Source organism: Balaenoptera acutorostrata, chromosome 16 (assembly GCF_949987535.1).
Source record: "Balaenoptera acutorostrata chromosome 16, mBalAcu1.1, whole genome shotgun sequence".
Taxonomy (NCBI): domain Eukaryota; kingdom Metazoa; phylum Chordata; class Mammalia; order Artiodactyla; family Balaenopteridae; genus Balaenoptera; species Balaenoptera acutorostrata.
Window position 1 is genome coordinate 55,808,863 of NC_080079.1, and position 16,708 is coordinate 55,825,570.

At 44.8% G+C, this 16,708-nt stretch overlaps 1 protein-coding gene across 5 annotated transcripts in view; it reads right to left on the reverse strand.

Annotated features, from left to right (window-relative positions):
- Positions 1 to 1,436: 1,436 nt before the first annotated feature.
- The window catches only part of SH2D4B (SH2 domain containing 4B), an 87,422-nt gene continuing 72,150 nt past the window's right edge, over positions 1,437 to 16,708 (reverse strand). For 3 of the 5 annotated variants that reach the window (XM_057531572.1, XM_057531571.1, XM_057531570.1), the window contains 2 exons: positions 7,655 to 7,875; positions 1,437 to 4,040 (listed from right to left, as the gene is read on the reverse strand). In XM_057531572.1, coding sequence (XP_057387555.1) covers positions 3,948 to 4,040; positions 7,655 to 7,875 — 314 coding nt within the window. In that variant the 3' untranslated portion in view covers positions 1,437 to 3,947. Of the gene's footprint in view, positions 4,041 to 7,654; positions 7,876 to 13,186; positions 13,302 to 16,708 lie in introns of those variants that run through there. The other 2 variants (XR_009005737.1, XR_009005738.1) reach the window with 2 other exon arrangements.

Here is a 16,708-nt window from a genome sequence, read left to right on the forward strand (position 1 = left end):
TATCTGTATAACCGTGATAGTACTTGCTTACATTTGGTTAAAATTCTTTGACAAAGAAACCAGCCTCCTTTTTAATTACTAGAGATGAGATGAGTTTCAAATTTAAAATGGGAACATGTAACACATTTACTTAGGTTTCTCTGACATATAAATGATGGTGTCAAAATCTTTCCTAAGAGTAGAATTTAGATAAAGCAGAGAAAGAAAGCAAAAGAATTCCTCACCTATGCACCATAATTTAAAGCCAGGGTCGGCAAACTTTTTCTGTAAAGGGCCAGGTAGTAAATATTTTAGGCTTTGCAGGCCATATGCAGCCAAAGACTATGTAAACAAATAGCAAAGCTGTAGTCCAAAAGAACTTTATTGGTGAATGTGAAATTTGAATTTAATGTAATTTTCACAGGTCATAAATTATTATTCTTCTTTTTAATTTTTTCCAACCATCTGAAAATGTAAAAACCACTCTTGGCTCTCAGGCTGTAGACACACAGGCAGAGAGGCCGAATTTGGCCTGCAGCTCTAATTTGCAAGGCTTGCTCCTCGGATTGTAGCTGACAGTCAAGCAGCATCACAGCGCCCAGGAGCTTGTTAGAAATGCACAACTTCAAGCCCCACCCCAGAGCCGCTGAAGGACATTTTAAGAACATCACGTGTGTTCGTTTGCACACCCCGGTTTGAAAAGCACTGGTGTAAGTTCTCTGCAGACTCCAAAGCCAGCCTGATGAATCCCAGTGCTGTAATACAACTTCCCAGAGAATTAAGAGGCCATGGGAAAGTTCTGGACTTCTCCCTGCCTCACTTTCCCCACAGGTAAGATGGAGATGATAGCATTGTCTCCCTCATCACAGTTGTGAGAATTACACACACGCGCTCACGCACACACACACAGAACTTAAACAATATATATTTGTAGTTTAATCTCAGTCTCATGTTATGTTATTTTCCCAGCCACACTCTGAGACAGGCATTGTGGAGAAACTGTGGCCCAGAGAACTGGAGACACTTGCTTAGCGTCACAAAACAAGAGTCTTTCTGCCTCCAAATTTATGCTGAGGATAATGAAGGATTTAAGGGTACAGGAGGGGGCATACTCCCCAGGCACTCAGGTCTTCCTGCCCCTGTGTCCCTTCTAAGGATCCCTTCTCAGTAGCCCTTTTCAGCCCGTGCTTCTTAGATATCCCCCCCACTCCCCAAGTGTGCAGGTCCAACTCTACCACACAGGGACCTCCCCGAATATATACCCCAAGTTACCCTTTCGTCCCTTGAAATTTATCTTCCATTAAGTTGCACAGTGTTTTTTACACCTTCTCTTTCTAGTTATAAATTGTAAATTTTCCCTCTGCTGAGTCTTGTAGCTGGCTGACTGTTTTTCATTATATTTGTAGGGCTCAGGGAAAAAAAAAAAAAAGACAATTCCTTTATTTGAGAATCCTGACATTTATTAGCATAATAAAACTCTCAAGATGAGATTGCAGTTTTCCAGACAGTAATTTCATTTGCAGGACAACTTACAAGGAATTTATTTTAAAGCCAGGTAAAACCTAAAATCTATGAGACGTGCAGAAAGTGCAGGCCCCAAATAAAAGGAAATAAATGTATTAGGCATGGAAAACTCAGCTGTTGTCTCTCACATGTTAATTAGAGGTGACAGGAACAACAGCTTGGGGAATCAGGTTCTCAACCCATCTTGGTCTACTTTCAAAGCTGCTTTGGAGTGAGAACTTTCTCCTTGTTAGTTTCTTCTAAAACACCTTGAAAATCCTCACATCGTATCCCCCTGACACGTCCCTGCTAAGCATGAAACTGTTGCTGCTGTTAAAGCGGTTGTCATCAGCGATACCCTCCATTTGACAGAGCTTTCGTATTTATCATTTAACTGACCTGCCAAAAGGCCTAGCGATGGCCATATAGAAAATTCTCTCCTCAGTTATACTGAACTTTAGTGAGGTTAAATAACATGAACAAAGTCACATGGTTGGTTAAGTAGCAGCCAAAACTCTAATTTGATTCCTCTGAGTCTAATGGAAAGAAGGTAATTTTAATAATAATAATCAGATTTTAAAGCACTTTACAGTTCAGAAAGCAGGTTCCCTCCATCACTTTATTGCATTCATTCAGGGGCCCAGTGAGGCAGGTAGATAGGAGGGAGGACATGGAGTCAGCATGCAAATGGGATAGTATTGCGCACGTTTGTATGATGGGTCCTTACCCTGGCTTCCCCAAAAGGCTGAGCCTGCAGCAGATGCTTATGTGCTGCTGCTTCACTCAGGAGCATAGTCCCAGGGGAGCAGGAGAGAGAGAAAGGGGAGTGAAGCAGAGAAGGAGGAAGAACACACAGGAGGGGGTGGTACTCATCTGGCCACTGCTTGGTTTCATCGTGACTAGTTGCTCAGTCTTGCAGGACTGTCTTGATATGTCTTGCATGTGAAGAACTGCCTCTCAGAACAGTCCCTCCAGAAGGGAAGAGGAAGGGAGAAGAATTGATCACCATCCTCTGTCTCCCATTGATCAAAGGTTCCCCTCATGGGGAGTTAACCTCCAGCCTCTCCTTGGCTGCATGATGTCTTAATGCCTCTGAAGTAACAGAAGAGTGGCCCATAGCACCACACGAGGCAAGGCACCATTGGCCGATCAACACGGTGGGGAAGAGCAGAGCCCATGCAGAACTGGTTTCAGCGGTGGCAACTGGAGTGAAACAAGTGGCCAAGGTGATCTGAGGAACAGGTGAGGCAAGGGGTGGAGTAGAACATAAGAGATGCTTGATACAACTATCAAGTAAGGTAACCAGTTCATTGATGGCCACAGAGTCCATTCATCCTTTTACTCCCACCAAATACAATGCTGCCAGCATTATTATACTAGTCAGTTTCAGGGTGAGATTTGAACCCAAGTCTTCTTGATTCTAGAGCTTAAAATAATCCTATGATAACATGCCATATACAAATATATATATATATAATCTGTAAATGTAAAATACGAGTATGCACAAATAGACACCATCGCTGAAAGTTCTTGAGTTACTGGGAGAGTCTTCTTGTTAATATGAAGAACATACTCAGTATAAATGGAGAGTAGAATCAAAATCAAAAGAAGTAGGAAGGCAGAGGTAATCATTTGAGTAACCTGCATAAACAGGACCACATCCTAGAAAGCAAAGGCCTTATCAGATGTCTACAAGCCATTCTTGAATTTATAATTCCCCCTGGGGCTTAGGCATATCTGTAGGAATACATGAAACCACTGCCTCAATATTGCAAAACCAGGGCCAAGATATGATTCCAAGACAGAGGAGGGATGACGGAAGAAGAGGGAAATACGAAGGCAGGGCAGTATCAGTCATCTCTTCTGGAAGCTGGGGCCCAGAAGCCTTAGGTAATTCCAATGATAATATCAATGAGAGTGACAATGAATATCATTTAAAACACAGTATCTATGCCTTCCATATAAATCCTTTACAATATTTCTTCTCTAATCTCCATGACTTTATAAAAGTGACAAATAGAAAATAACTTACTAGAAATCGTTGCTGATGAGTGTTGGAAAACTTTCAGAAGAAGTGCAGTCATTCAACAAACATTTATTGAATGTCTACCATATGTTAAATTCAGAGTTCGGCACTGGAATTATTTGTATAATTAAGACATGATCCTTGTATTCTAGGAATTCAGTTTAGGGCAGCCATGACAAAAAGGCTTCATCTTCTGAGGTTGTATCTAAATTTTTCAGGAAAGAGTTGCATCAGCTATTAGCAATTTCTGTCCTGGGCACTGGGTCAGGAGCCAGCAGCACATACACCATATATTTCATATTCCTTGAAATATACTAATCTACTTGTCCCTCTGGATGGTGGTGGATCTTCCAGAAGGCCATAAGGATTTGAGCTAGGGAGTTCTTGAGTTCAAAAATAGGATGCCCCACAGAGTCCAATTGAGAAGGGGAAAAAAAAATCATTCAAACAACAGATGGTAGTCTGGTGGGCTGTCCCTCTGTCCACAGGGTTCCTGCAGCAACTCTCCCCCTGAAACAGTGATAATTTCCTCCTAAAAGGAAAAAAAAAGGAAAATTCACTTATAATCAAAAAAAGGAAATAAAGGTCCACCAGAGAGAGACCAGTTTGAGATAGAAAGACTAAGAATATGTATCTGCCTCCTCTGCATTCAAATTTATAGAAATGGAAGGGGAAAAAATTGCTTTTAAAAAGAAATAAATCCATAAAAGCATGGGAAAATAAGAAGGAGGACCACCAACAGAGCAAAAATTTTGGAGAATACTTGAAAACCAAAGGCAATACAGGATGAGATTGTCAGAGGAGTGAATGTGGGGCAGGGGCAAGAGCAAGTGTCAGTGGGACAGGCTGGGGAACTCCAGGTGGCAGAGGTCTTTGCCTCAGGCAGGTCAGGAAGTGAGGAGAGGCACGCAGTTCCTTGGGAAACCAAAGAGATCCAACTAGTTCAGACATCTCCACGCCCAAAGATGAACTACTCACCGTCAACTCCATCCCTCACTTCATGAACAGACTGGATTTGGGAAACAGGGACTATATCCACGGATGGATAAACAGGAATTTCAAAGTTCAAAGATCCCCTCAAAGCCCCAAATTTATAAACATTTAAGGAAGATCATAACCATAAAAGAAAGATGCCAAACTCAACAATCGAAATGACTCCCAAGAAAATATCAGGTTTATAAAACAAACAGAAAGAGTCTTTAAGAGATGCGTATTAATCTCCTCACTGGAATAAGAAGATAAATCATCCATGAAACAAGAATGGACTATTATAAAATAAAAGAACCAGTTAAAAAACCTGGAAATTAAAGGGATGCCCATTTAAGTTAAAAAATTTTTTTCAGTAGAAGACCTGGAGAGCAGAATGGACGTAACTAAAGAGCAATTTAGTCACCAGAAGAATTGACACATCAATAAGAAAGAGACATCTAAGTAGAAAAATGGACAAAAGACATTAACAGACAATTCACAGAAGAAATCCAATTGGCCATTAAACATATGAAAAAATCCTCAGCATCAGTGGTAATCAGAGGAATGCAAGCTAAACAACAGTGAGATACACCGTCTGCCCATCTTATGGGAAAAATTTTAAATGACTGATAATCCCCAGTATTGGCAGCAGTGTGGGGAAACAGCCTCATATAGTTTTGGAAGAAGCATGAATTGGCGCTACATTTCTGGAGGGCAATCTGGCAGATCTTTTCAAAATAAAATGTGCTTAGTCTTCTATCCAGCAATTCCAGTTTGAGGGATCCATCCTAGAGAAAGGCTTGCACATGTGCCCAAAGTGACACATGCAAGCAAGTCTCTGCAGCACTGTTTGTGATCATGAAAACCTGGAAGCTACATAAGTGACAAGCAAGAGGAGGATGGAGAACGAAATTGTAAGATACATCCATACCAAGGATGCGGTGCATGCCTGGACATGAAAAGATCCCACAGACGTATTTCAATAACAGCCAGCATGTCCTGATAGCTTACAAATGTCAGGTATATTGTTTTAGTGCTTTACACAGTGATATCTTATTGAAACCTCCCAGTGACCCTGAGAGGTGAGTACTATTCTTAAACCTACCTTACTGAGGAGGAAACTAAGGTCCCAAATTTGAATAGTTGCCCAAAGTCACACACAGTAATGAAGTTGGGATTTAAAACTTGGCAGCCCGATTTCAGGGACCATGCTTTCAAAAAATACATTCTATGATATATTAAGCAAGTTTTAAAAAATCCAATTGCTAAGCTCTTGGTAAAGGATTATCCAATTTGTGTGAAAAATAACAAAACTATGGACATAAATTTTGTTATATACATAACAAAAAAATTCATGTACATAAATTTCTACATTAATGCCCAGGAAATACCTGGATAGGGATACAGCAGACTGGTAATTCAAGATGGAGGATAAAAATGGGGGTTTGAAATGAACAAGACTTTCGCTTTGTATTGTATTTGATTTTTCTTAGAATGTAATCATAAATTAATTGTGTAATTAAAATGTTAATTTATAAAAGCTGACCACCAGATCTCTACAGGGGCATAGACAAGATCTCTCTTTAGTGTTAGAAACTCAGTTGCCAGCCTCAGACCCTACATTTGGGAGAGCGTAAAGACCTCCAAAGACATCTGGTCTAGCCTTCCTATGCAGGAACCTGTCCATAGCATCTCTGAGAGACGGACACTCACCCTTCCAGGGACAAGGAGATCATCACTGCTCAAAGCAGCTTGTATTGGACAGAGAGAGCACACAGCGTGGCTTATAGGAACAAGCATAAGCTTTAGAGGCAGACAGCCTGGCGCTTATCTCGTGGATCTAGCTGGTACCAGCCATGAAAACTTAGACAAGTTACTCAAACTCCCTGACCTTGGTTTCCTGATCTATGAAATGGGACTAATATGCCTCCCTCCCAGAGCCATGGTGAAGCTTAAATGAGAACATGGATGAGAGCTACAGGCACAGCGATCAACACAGAGAAGGTACCAATATCCACACACCCCTCCTTCCTCTTTCCTATAGTTGTTAGAAGGCTCTTCCTGATGCAAGTAGAAATCTGCCTTGATCCTGGTTAGCCTAGTTTTCTGAGCAGTCCTCTCCTCCCAGCATCTAGGTATTTGTAATTGGGTGGTTTTCTATGTGCTTTACTTATAAGTTCAAGTTAAGAGCTGCCCTAGAGCCCTGGGGACATCCATGAAGAAAAAGTAATACAAATCCAAGAGTCTCTATTATAGCAAAAGCCCAGTGAGGCGGTCAAGTAATTCTGGGAACATTTCTACGCCTGCAAAGCTCAGGGAGATGGGGGACCCCTGAGCTGCCACAGCTCTGTCTCCCGGAATCCTGAGCCCCACCCTTCCGGGTCACCGAGCTTCACCTCTGGCTTTCTCCCAGTTACTACTAATGCCAACAGCCACGTTAACACAAAAGTGGTTTCTTTCTATAGACATCGTTTGGAAGAAAACATCTTTCACAATGTGAGGTCCACGACAGGGGAACAAATAACAAAAAGAGTTGTGGGAAACAAGAACATGCATACCACTTCACAGTCACAGGGCGCTGTTAGGTACATCCCCCCGTTTAACACTCACAGGATCTGAGTTAAGTATTATTTACATCCATTTGCCCAGTTAGCAAACTAAAGCTCGGTGAGACTAAGGAAGCTGCCTGAGGTCACACACACTAAGTGGCAAAGCTATAGCTGGAACATGAGGCATTGTAACTGAAAAGCTTCTCTAACCACAGGGTTGCCTGCCCAGCTTCAGCTAACTAACTCGACGAAGCTGTCGGAGGCCTGCCTAGAATGTCCTCAAGAGGGACACCCTGGAAAAAGCTGGGGGTGAGACATGGGCTTGGACAGAAGGCAGGTCAACCAGCCCCTAAGTGTTGACAGTAGGGAGCTCTCAGGTACTCAAGGTGAGAAGCGGCTTGGAGACGAGGGTTGGAGGTGCCCGCATGAGTAGAGGGTCAGCCAGAGAAGAGCAGTGGCCCCAGAGCCTGGTCTAGACAACCTCTTGTCTCTTCTACCAGCACGGTCTAGATCCCTGTGACCCTAAGGACCTTCTGGGGCTGCTTTCTCACTCTCCATCCCCATCTCTTAGAATGCCCACAGCCTGCCTCTACCTGCCCACCCGCATCAGCACCCCTAAGAGGGGTACCTTGTGGAAATCAATGAGATCCGTGAGCGTTGCATGGCGATTGGGGTCCACTCCCAAGAAGCTGTAAAAATCCGCAGAGGCATCCACAAGAAAATGCTTGAACCCTTTCTGCAGGCGGTAGGAGAGGGTGTAACCCCAGATTTTCTCACTGACCCGGACCAGAAATGCGCCCTCAGTCATATTCTCAAGGAGATCTTCGGCATCTTCTCGGCTGATAATTCCTGTTTTAAAAAAAAAAAGTCAGCAAGATTCTGCAACCCCTTCCCCAGCCAGCCACCCTCCCCAGATCATTCCTGCCCCTCAGCCTTGGTCAAAGGTCTAGAGAAGGGAGGGGCCTCAGGAGCTGTCCAGCACTTGACTTATTCTACTGAGGAGACACCTTGGCCCACAGCAACTAGCAGTGAGCCTGGGGGCAGAGTTGCTACTCAGACCCCAATTTAGCACGCTTTCCCCCAAATTAAGCCACACTAATTTGGATTAATTGGGTAAAATTGGGTAAGCAAAGAATTAGTAATGAGCTGGAATTATAGCATCTATCGATTACAAATACAAGTCAACAAGAATTGCCCTGTGGAGAGCCTCAACAGTACTGCTTTAATGACCAGACCAGAATGACTTACGATTACTGCCTCAGTTATCTCTCTGGTACCCATGAGTGAGCACCTGAAAACAGTATTTCCTCTTAAGAAGTAAAAAGACTTCCTCTGTCTACCTGTGGACACCAGGCAAACAGCTTCTTAATAGGCGCACATAATTAAGCTCCACTTCAGCTCAAAGAACAAAACGTTCTCAGGTTCTGCAGTCCTACACAATGCAGTTTCACCACAGTATGAGAGTCAGGTCTGGCCTTGGAGGTGTTTGTACGTCAGTGTCAATCCCCCAAAAGGCTCTTCAGGAGGCACTCTCCTCTAGGGAGTGAACGAGAGGCCATGTGTCTGGTAGGTCAGGCTCTGGAGGGGGCAGCGGTGGGAAGAGGAGGGGGAGTCAGGAGACCTAGATGACCTGCCCACCTCTGCCCTCACCTGTGTATGGGACCTTCAGCCAAGCCCTCAACTTCCCCAGTGTCCTTTGATGTTTAAGTGACAATCTTAACCTACCTACTTCAAGGGTGCATTACGACTTTCAAGTGAGACCAAGAATTGAAAATAATTGCATAAACAGAAGAGCTATAGAAATGTGGGCTCCTGCTCTCATCTGTTATTTGGGGGAAAGGTAAATTGCAGCACAATGTCCTCTTACACACCCACTTGTTTACCATCTACATTCATTCAGCGGTATTATTTATTGCCAGTCACATAGCAGAGGGTAGAAGGTAGATGGGCTGCTCATCACCATGATCCTGAAGGCACTGCACGCTGTGACCTCCCCCCACTGCACCCCTGGTGCCATTGCCGTGCTTCACTGTAGGGACACTCCCTTCCCATGTGTTTCCTACTTAACAGGAGGTGTGGCAGGACTTCCTTGTGCCCAAAGCGGAGGACACAGAAGCAACCACACTGTCACATGTCCCCCTTTTAAGACAGCCAACACAAATGGGGGCCACCTCTTTCCTCCTTGCCCAAGACTTATCAAGAGGCAATCAAGCCAGCCACGCCCTCCCCAACCAGGCTGTATAAGCAGAAAACCAGGGAGAGAGAAGGAGAGAAGAGGGTGGGAAGCACTCCCACCGCAGGGTGCCCGAAGAATCACACATACAAACCATGTGGGAGGGAGAATGCTCCTTGGATGGCCTTGGTGGGTTCAGCCAGAGAAGCAGGGACAGCCAAAGGAGGACCAACCGAAAGGGCACGCCCAGGATTTGTCAGAAGACTCAGCGCTGTCCCTCACCCTCCTCCCAGGCCCAATACCAGAGGACCTAGACCCTAAAGGTGTCCAGGGCAGGGAGGTAAGTAAGGGGAAACAGAGACTGAGCCAAGGGCTGGGAGGACGAAGGACCAGAAGATGTCACCTCTGTCCCAACTCCAAGTACCTCAAGCTGAAGCCCAGCCTAGACTTGGGAGTTGGAGAGGAGGGGAGTGTTACAATGGGTGGGAGACTGAACAAACTTAAATATGACTTGACTTTTTAATATGCAAAAGTGACCAGTAACCCCAAAATGACAACGCTGTGCATCTCTGCCATCTAAAACCCTTGAAGGGCTTCCCACTGACCTCCGTCTGGCAGAGTCTGCTCCGGAACAATGGACACCAGGCTCTGAATGCCCGATCTGTCCCAGCTGACCCTGAATCCTCATTGAAGGATTCCTCTTCTCGCAGGAATCACAGGCTGCTGGTCACCTACACTCTACCTTTGTGTGGGTTAGAAAAAGATGTCCCTCTGGGTGGTTCAACTAGAAAAAGGTGCCTCTCTGGGCCAACATGGCTAAGCTCACTTTTCTGTATTTCAATGCGTTCTCCCCCAAACTAGCCCCCTTGGCTTCCCTTTATTCAGTGTACAACTTGCTTAACTCCATCAGGAAATCATTTTTGTCCCAGGAGGCTGCTAGAACATCCCACCTTTGGACTTTCATAATCATCTGTCCAGACTCTACGGTATATTAGTAAAGTGGCTGGGAATAGCTCAAGGACAGAGCCTGTGATGGCCGTGGGAGTGTCCTGCTCAGCCTCCCTTACAGAGAGACCCTGCTTCAAGGAGCAGCAATGCTGGTGAGCTGACAGCCTCCAGCTGCTGGTCCTTCAGGATCCACTGTGCACAGGGGGTACTCTGTGCCTGACTCGGGCAAGGGGTACGATGACGGAGCCCATGGGGTACCAGAGCTGCCATGCCTACCCAACGTGGAACTCCTCTAGCAAGCAGTCTTTCCTCAGGGGCTCCCCATCAGCCTGACCAAGATGTTCTCTGAGCTGCACTCCCATATCAGGCTCTTCCTCCCAATAATCTGTCCTTCCTTCCCTCTGCTCCTTCACAGGTGTCAGACCTGTACCATGTTCAGAAGACTCTCCCCATCTGTCCGGCTCTGTCTCCCCTTTATCCTTCACAGACATTTCCTCCAGTAAAGCTCTTGGACTTCTGCTTCTGGAAGACCTGAACAGACACAGAAATCTTATCTTTGTATTCCAAGTGCCTGGAATGTTGGGGGCTTGTTTGGAGCAGTGATCATGCACATGGGCTAGAATCACAGCTCAAGGACTTGATCAATAGGTGGCCTTGGGCAGGTCACTTAAGCCCCTCTGAAACCCAGTTCAGTGTCCTCATCTATTAAGTGGTACTGATTATAACACCTACATCATACGATTGTTTGAGAATTCATTACGTTAAGGCATGAATGTGCTTATCACACATGTGAATGTGCCTGAGAACATAATGACTACCCGATACAACGTAACTCATTTGCACTGGATACACTGAGTACACTACACACATGCTAGTGTTGGATGTTACCTTGAGCTGGTAGCAGCAATGGTCATAGTACTGCCAAGCTGTGCTACCCACACCCCGCACACACAGTCCTCTCCAACAGAGGCTGCTGAAGGTGACTTCCTCTGAAGGGGACCACTTGGGTCCCTGGGCCCCAGCCTGGGATATTCCTGGGAGACTCTCCAGGTATCCCACATAGTAAGCATCTGTCAACTCTGCCCCCTCTTCGATACCTACCTGGGAATCAAAATTGTAATTTGGCCCAAGACCAAAGGTGATACAGCCTCATAGTTCAGGATGGCAAAGAATTTCACGGAAAACCTGACTCCTAAGAGAATTGACTGGTGGCTGAGGGCCGTGCAGGATGATTGTGAGGAGAGGCTGTTAGGTTTTCCTGCCCCATTCACTCTGCTCTCCAGCGGTCTCTCTCTCCTGGATCACCTCGAAGCCAAGTGTACTAGGAATTAGCATTAATCATATCCCATCCCATCCCACCTCCTCTCTGAAATACTCTACAACCTCCTGGCCAAGGAAAGAGGGGAGGGCCTCACCTCACCACTTCTGGCTGGGGAGTGAGCTCACCATTGGGATCACGGAAACTTTCTAACTCTGCTAATGACTAGGATCGTCTGCTGAGGGATATGGTCTTACCAGACGATGTTCCAGGGTAAATTGCTCTGGAATGATTACTGGAGTATGCAGCTACACGTTCTTTCTGAGCCAATTCTCACCCCCAGACAATAGGAAATGTAGTTTTTCCTGTAGTTTTTCCAGAAACACTTTCTCTCCTTCCTTCCTTCTTTTCCTTTTTCCTTCCTCCCTTCAATAAATATCAAGAACTCTCGGGCTTCCCTGGTGGCACAGTGGTTGAGAATCTGCCTGCCAATGCAGGGGACACGGGTTCGAGCCCTGGTCTGGGAAGATCCCACATACCGCGGAGCGACAAGGCCCATGAGCCACAATTACTGAGCCTGCGCGTCTGGAGCTTGTGCTCCGCAACAAGAGAGGCCACGATAGTGAGAGGCCCGCGCACCGTGATGAAGAGTGGCCCCCACTTGCTGCAACTAGAGAAAACCCGCGCACAGAAACGAAGACCCAACACAGCCAAAAATAAATTAATTAATTAATTAATTAAATAAAATTAAAAAAAAAAAGAACTCTCTAGGAACCAGGTCCCATGCTGGGCACCTGGGAGTCAGTATTAAATGAGAAAGAATTCCTGCCTTCCAGAATCTCTGATTCTGGACTGAAATCAAGATTAGCAGAATTTTTTTAAGGGCGGGGGGTGTGGGGTTGTGGCGGGGGGTGGGGGGGTGGTGGTGGGAGGGGTGGTGCTCACTGTAACCAGTGGCGATAAAGGCTATAGGGCGTGGGCTCAGGGAGGCGACCCACCCAGCCCTGGAGCCCAGGGATAGAAGCACCAGTTAGACTGAAAACAGAAAGGTTAAAACAGAGGCAAGGAAAGGAGGGCAGTTTGCAAAAAGGATGAGCACACGATTCTTTGTGGCTGGAGGGAGGGCTAAAGTGGGAGCTGGGGGGAATTCCCTGGCAGTCCAGTGGTTAGGTCTCTGCACTTTCACTGCTGAGGGTGCCGGCCGGTTCAATCTCTGGTTGGGGAAATAAAATCCCACAACCTGCGCAGTGCAGCCAAAAATTAATTAATTAATTAAATTTTTTTAAAAGTAGGAGCTGGGCAGCAGCAAGATGTGTAGAGGCTGGCAGGGGTCAGGCCCCAAAGTGCTCTCCATGCCATTAAAAAGGATTATGGACTTAATTCTGAGGGCAATGGGGAGCTACTGATCTTTCCTACACAGAAGAATGTGAGAATGTTCAAGGGTGGAAAATGGATTGAAAGGTACGGATTGGAGTCATACAAGCCAGGGATTTCAACTCACTGAGGGCTTTTTCACCTAAGTGTTGCTTCACAGCTCCATTTCCACAGTTGTAACATTGGTATCCAGCTCCCCAGCCACTAGTCTACCAGAAACAGCTTCCGTCTTGAGGCAGAAAGGCAAAAGGATACACCAAGGGTCACATGAGAAGCCTTCTATCAAAGCCAGCACTGGGCAGTATCTGGGGACTCAGTGGCCCTCATCTCATTTAGCCTTCCTAACAGCCCTACCATCGTCAGTTCCTAGCTGAGGACACTGAAGGTCAGCAAGAGAAGTGACTTACCCAAGGTCACAGAGCTATTAAGTGGTGGAGCCAGAATTTGAACTCAAGTCCCCAGACTCCAAGTCCAGTGCTCTTTGCTCTACACCAAGTTATCTCATGCAGAGGACAGCAAGTGCTGTGAAAGACACAAGGAGGAGGAAATTAATGAGGCCTGTAGAAGTCAGGGCAGGATTTATAGAGGCAATGAAGGAGGATGGGAAGTGCACCTTGAAGGCTGGGTAGATGCTAGGTGAGCAGAAAGGAGTGACGAGGTGAAAGGAGAGAAGAAGGGGTAAGTGAGTGAAGCGTCACAGTGAAGACCAAGAATGACACAACCATGGGACATTTATATAAATGTGACATAAGTTTAATCTACGTCTCAGGAGGTGAAGAGACATGGAGAATGGAATGAAAGGTCTAACACATGTATAAGCTGAATCCCAAAAAAGAGAGAGGAGAATGAAGAGGAGGGAATATTTCAAGAGTGAATGCTGAGAATTAGTCAAAGACACATAACAGTGAAATGGCACAAAGCTACTCAATGTTTCATTTTGTCAACCAGAGAGAAAAGGCAAAGAATAAAAAATTAAACTGATGGTTGACTTCTCCGTTGCAACAATAGAAGCCAGAGGACAATGAGAGAATATTTTCAGAGTGCAGAGGAAAAAATAATGGTGTTTAATGAAACTCTTTCAAGGTGAAGGGAAAAATAAAGACATCTTCAGAAAAAAAAAATTTGAGATTTGACTACTAAGAAAATTCCAGAGGATATACTTCAATTAGAAGAAATATAATCCTAGACAGAGAATCTGAGATGCTAGAAGGAATGATGAGCATGGCTACTGTAGGTCAATTAAAAAATATATATTGACTTACATTAAAATTGTAAGTTCAACATTAGTGTATCTATAATTATAATTGGTAAAGTCAAGATTATACATGGTGTGAACAGAATGCTGTATAGAAACTATATGTACATTATTTGTCAGCATTTCATGCAAGTGTGATTATTTTCTAAGGCCCTTCTAGCTCTGGTTTTATGAAATATGTGAATGTAGTATTTTCATCAATAAAGTTTAATGCACTAAGCATTAGTTTAAAATTTGAATGAGAACAATGTTAGGTAGATATGAAGTTATTTACCACATGTTGTAATGATCATGTTTTGAATTTATTTCAATATGCAGTATTTGAAAAATGTCAATATGTAAAGAAAAGAAAATGAGTACAATTAAGTCAATATATTTTTAAAGTAATTTTTGTAATTTAGCAGACATTGCATCTTAATATAACTATTAAAATCGTGCCCTTGTGAAAAAAAATAAAAATAAAAATATATATTGGCTTACAAAATAATAATAATGGTAATTTGAGGGTTTGAATAAGATAGAACTATAATACTGGACAACATCTTATCAGTTGAGAGAAGGGTGCTTGGAGTTTAAAAAATCTGTTTAGGAAGAGAGTAAAGATATATATTAACTTTATAATATATTAAGTATGCATGTTAAATCACCTGAATTAACCACTAAAAGATAGGCATTGTTGTTCTGTTGTTCTCCAAACAACAGAAGTGGGAAAATGCAATGAGAAAAAAAAATTTTTTTTTCAATGAAGTGTGAAACAAGCTAATAACTGAAAAATAAATACACTATAGTTCCATTTATATTAAATTGAAAAACTCACAAAGCTAAACACTAGTGTTTGGAGATCAATATATAAACAATACATGAAGCAAAGAAATGAAGGACAAAATACTGAGGATAGGGATCGTATCTGGTGGAAGGAAGAGGGCTGCCCGGGTGAGAAGCACACAGGGGCTTCCAAGGATTGGTGATGTTTCCACTCCTTAAGTTTTCATTCTGCCCTGCTTTTCACCAGGGTCAGCGGCAGAAGCAAACAGAGGTGTAACCTGGAAACTGAGGCAGAATCCCAGCATACAGATGCAGGCCCTTGATGGGGACTAAGGGGAACAGGGCACTGGACCTCAGCGGGCCCACAGGTCCCTGATGTGCCCAAGGCTTCTCGGGAGGTCAGAGGCAATCCGACTAACTGCAGCGTCCTCCGTGGGGACACTGCCCAAAAAGACAGGGCCAAGGTCAGGGGACAGAGGCCCTTCAGGGCAGCAGCCCCCTTCCCCACGGTTGCATCAGGTGAGGGTGAAAAGGTGGGGCAGGCAGAAGGGAACGTGTACGCTGGCACAGCAAAGAAGCCCAGGCTCCCATCACCCCCGCATTAACATCGCAGGCGGGAGTCTGCAGCCAGCACACCTGTGAAGTGAAGCCAGCTGCTCCTGACTCCTGTCTGTTACTGCACCTCGAGCACAATTCCCGAGCATTCTTCCTGCCGCCTCGCCTAATCATCTCCCTGGATTCCACGCAGATGCTCTCAAACGCCAACTACTCCACGTTCGCTATCAAAATATTCAATATTTGCTCCATCGGTGCTAACCAGCGGCAGCCCCAGGAAAGGAAAGGCACTTTAAGCATACTTGCAAAAGACCCTCTGCTCTAATGGACCCATAAATCCACATGTTAGCAAATCCTAAAGCAGACCTGGGATTCAGTTCCCAGCCCCTCCGCCACCTCCGTACCTCCGTCCCTGAAATCTTTAGCTTGGAATTGAACCTCAGTAACCAAATGAGCTCCTTTTATTTCTGTTAGAGCTTCTCCCTGAAAAGAAAGGCAGGCAGGCCAGACAGGATGTTTTACTTTTTATGGGTCTCAATTTATCTGACATGCGTATTTCTTAAAGCTTTCACCAAAGCTACACCTCACCGGCCAACAACTCCATTACCTTTCTCATTCAATTTTGTGACTTTCCTTTCTTACTGCCATACTTTCCAGACGGTATCATTAAGGGGGCTGGAATTATTAATCACTTCATTCTCGACAGTTTCTCAGAGCATCCTAAAGCCACAGAGATTGTGATGAATGAGTTCAAATGCCTTCATTTTTTATAACTCCAGATGAAATTTAGCCACAGTTAACTGCTGAGACAAGTGTTTCTCTGGACAAGCATCTTGATTCCAGATATATTATGCACAAGAGGCCCCATTCCACGCCCATGACTGCCTGCTCCAAGCTGACATGCCAGGTTCAAATCACTGGTGCCGCGCTGTTCATGACATGGTTGCAACCACCCAGCAAAACGACTTCTGAAACTGGCTACACAAGGATCCTGTGTAGCACTAACCTCAACTGGAAGCATAAATTCATTATTTGATTCATGCCAGTCTCGCTTACTGTGAGTTCCACTAGGCCAGTTATTTTCCTCGATATGGTGGACATCAATTGGTCTTGCCCACTCAGGACCATTTGCCCTTCTTCTGGCAAGGGAATGGTGAGCTTCCTTTGGGAGGCCACACTATCCCACTCGGTCTATACAGTTGCAATGGGATGGACTCTTCCCTGCTCTGGGGATGGTCGTGTGACTCAAGCCTAGCCAATCAGAGAGCTCATCCCTCTGCCCATGGTGATTGGTTCAGGAGTGGGCATGTGACCGAACCAGAGCCAACAAGGCAGAATATTGGGACTAATACCA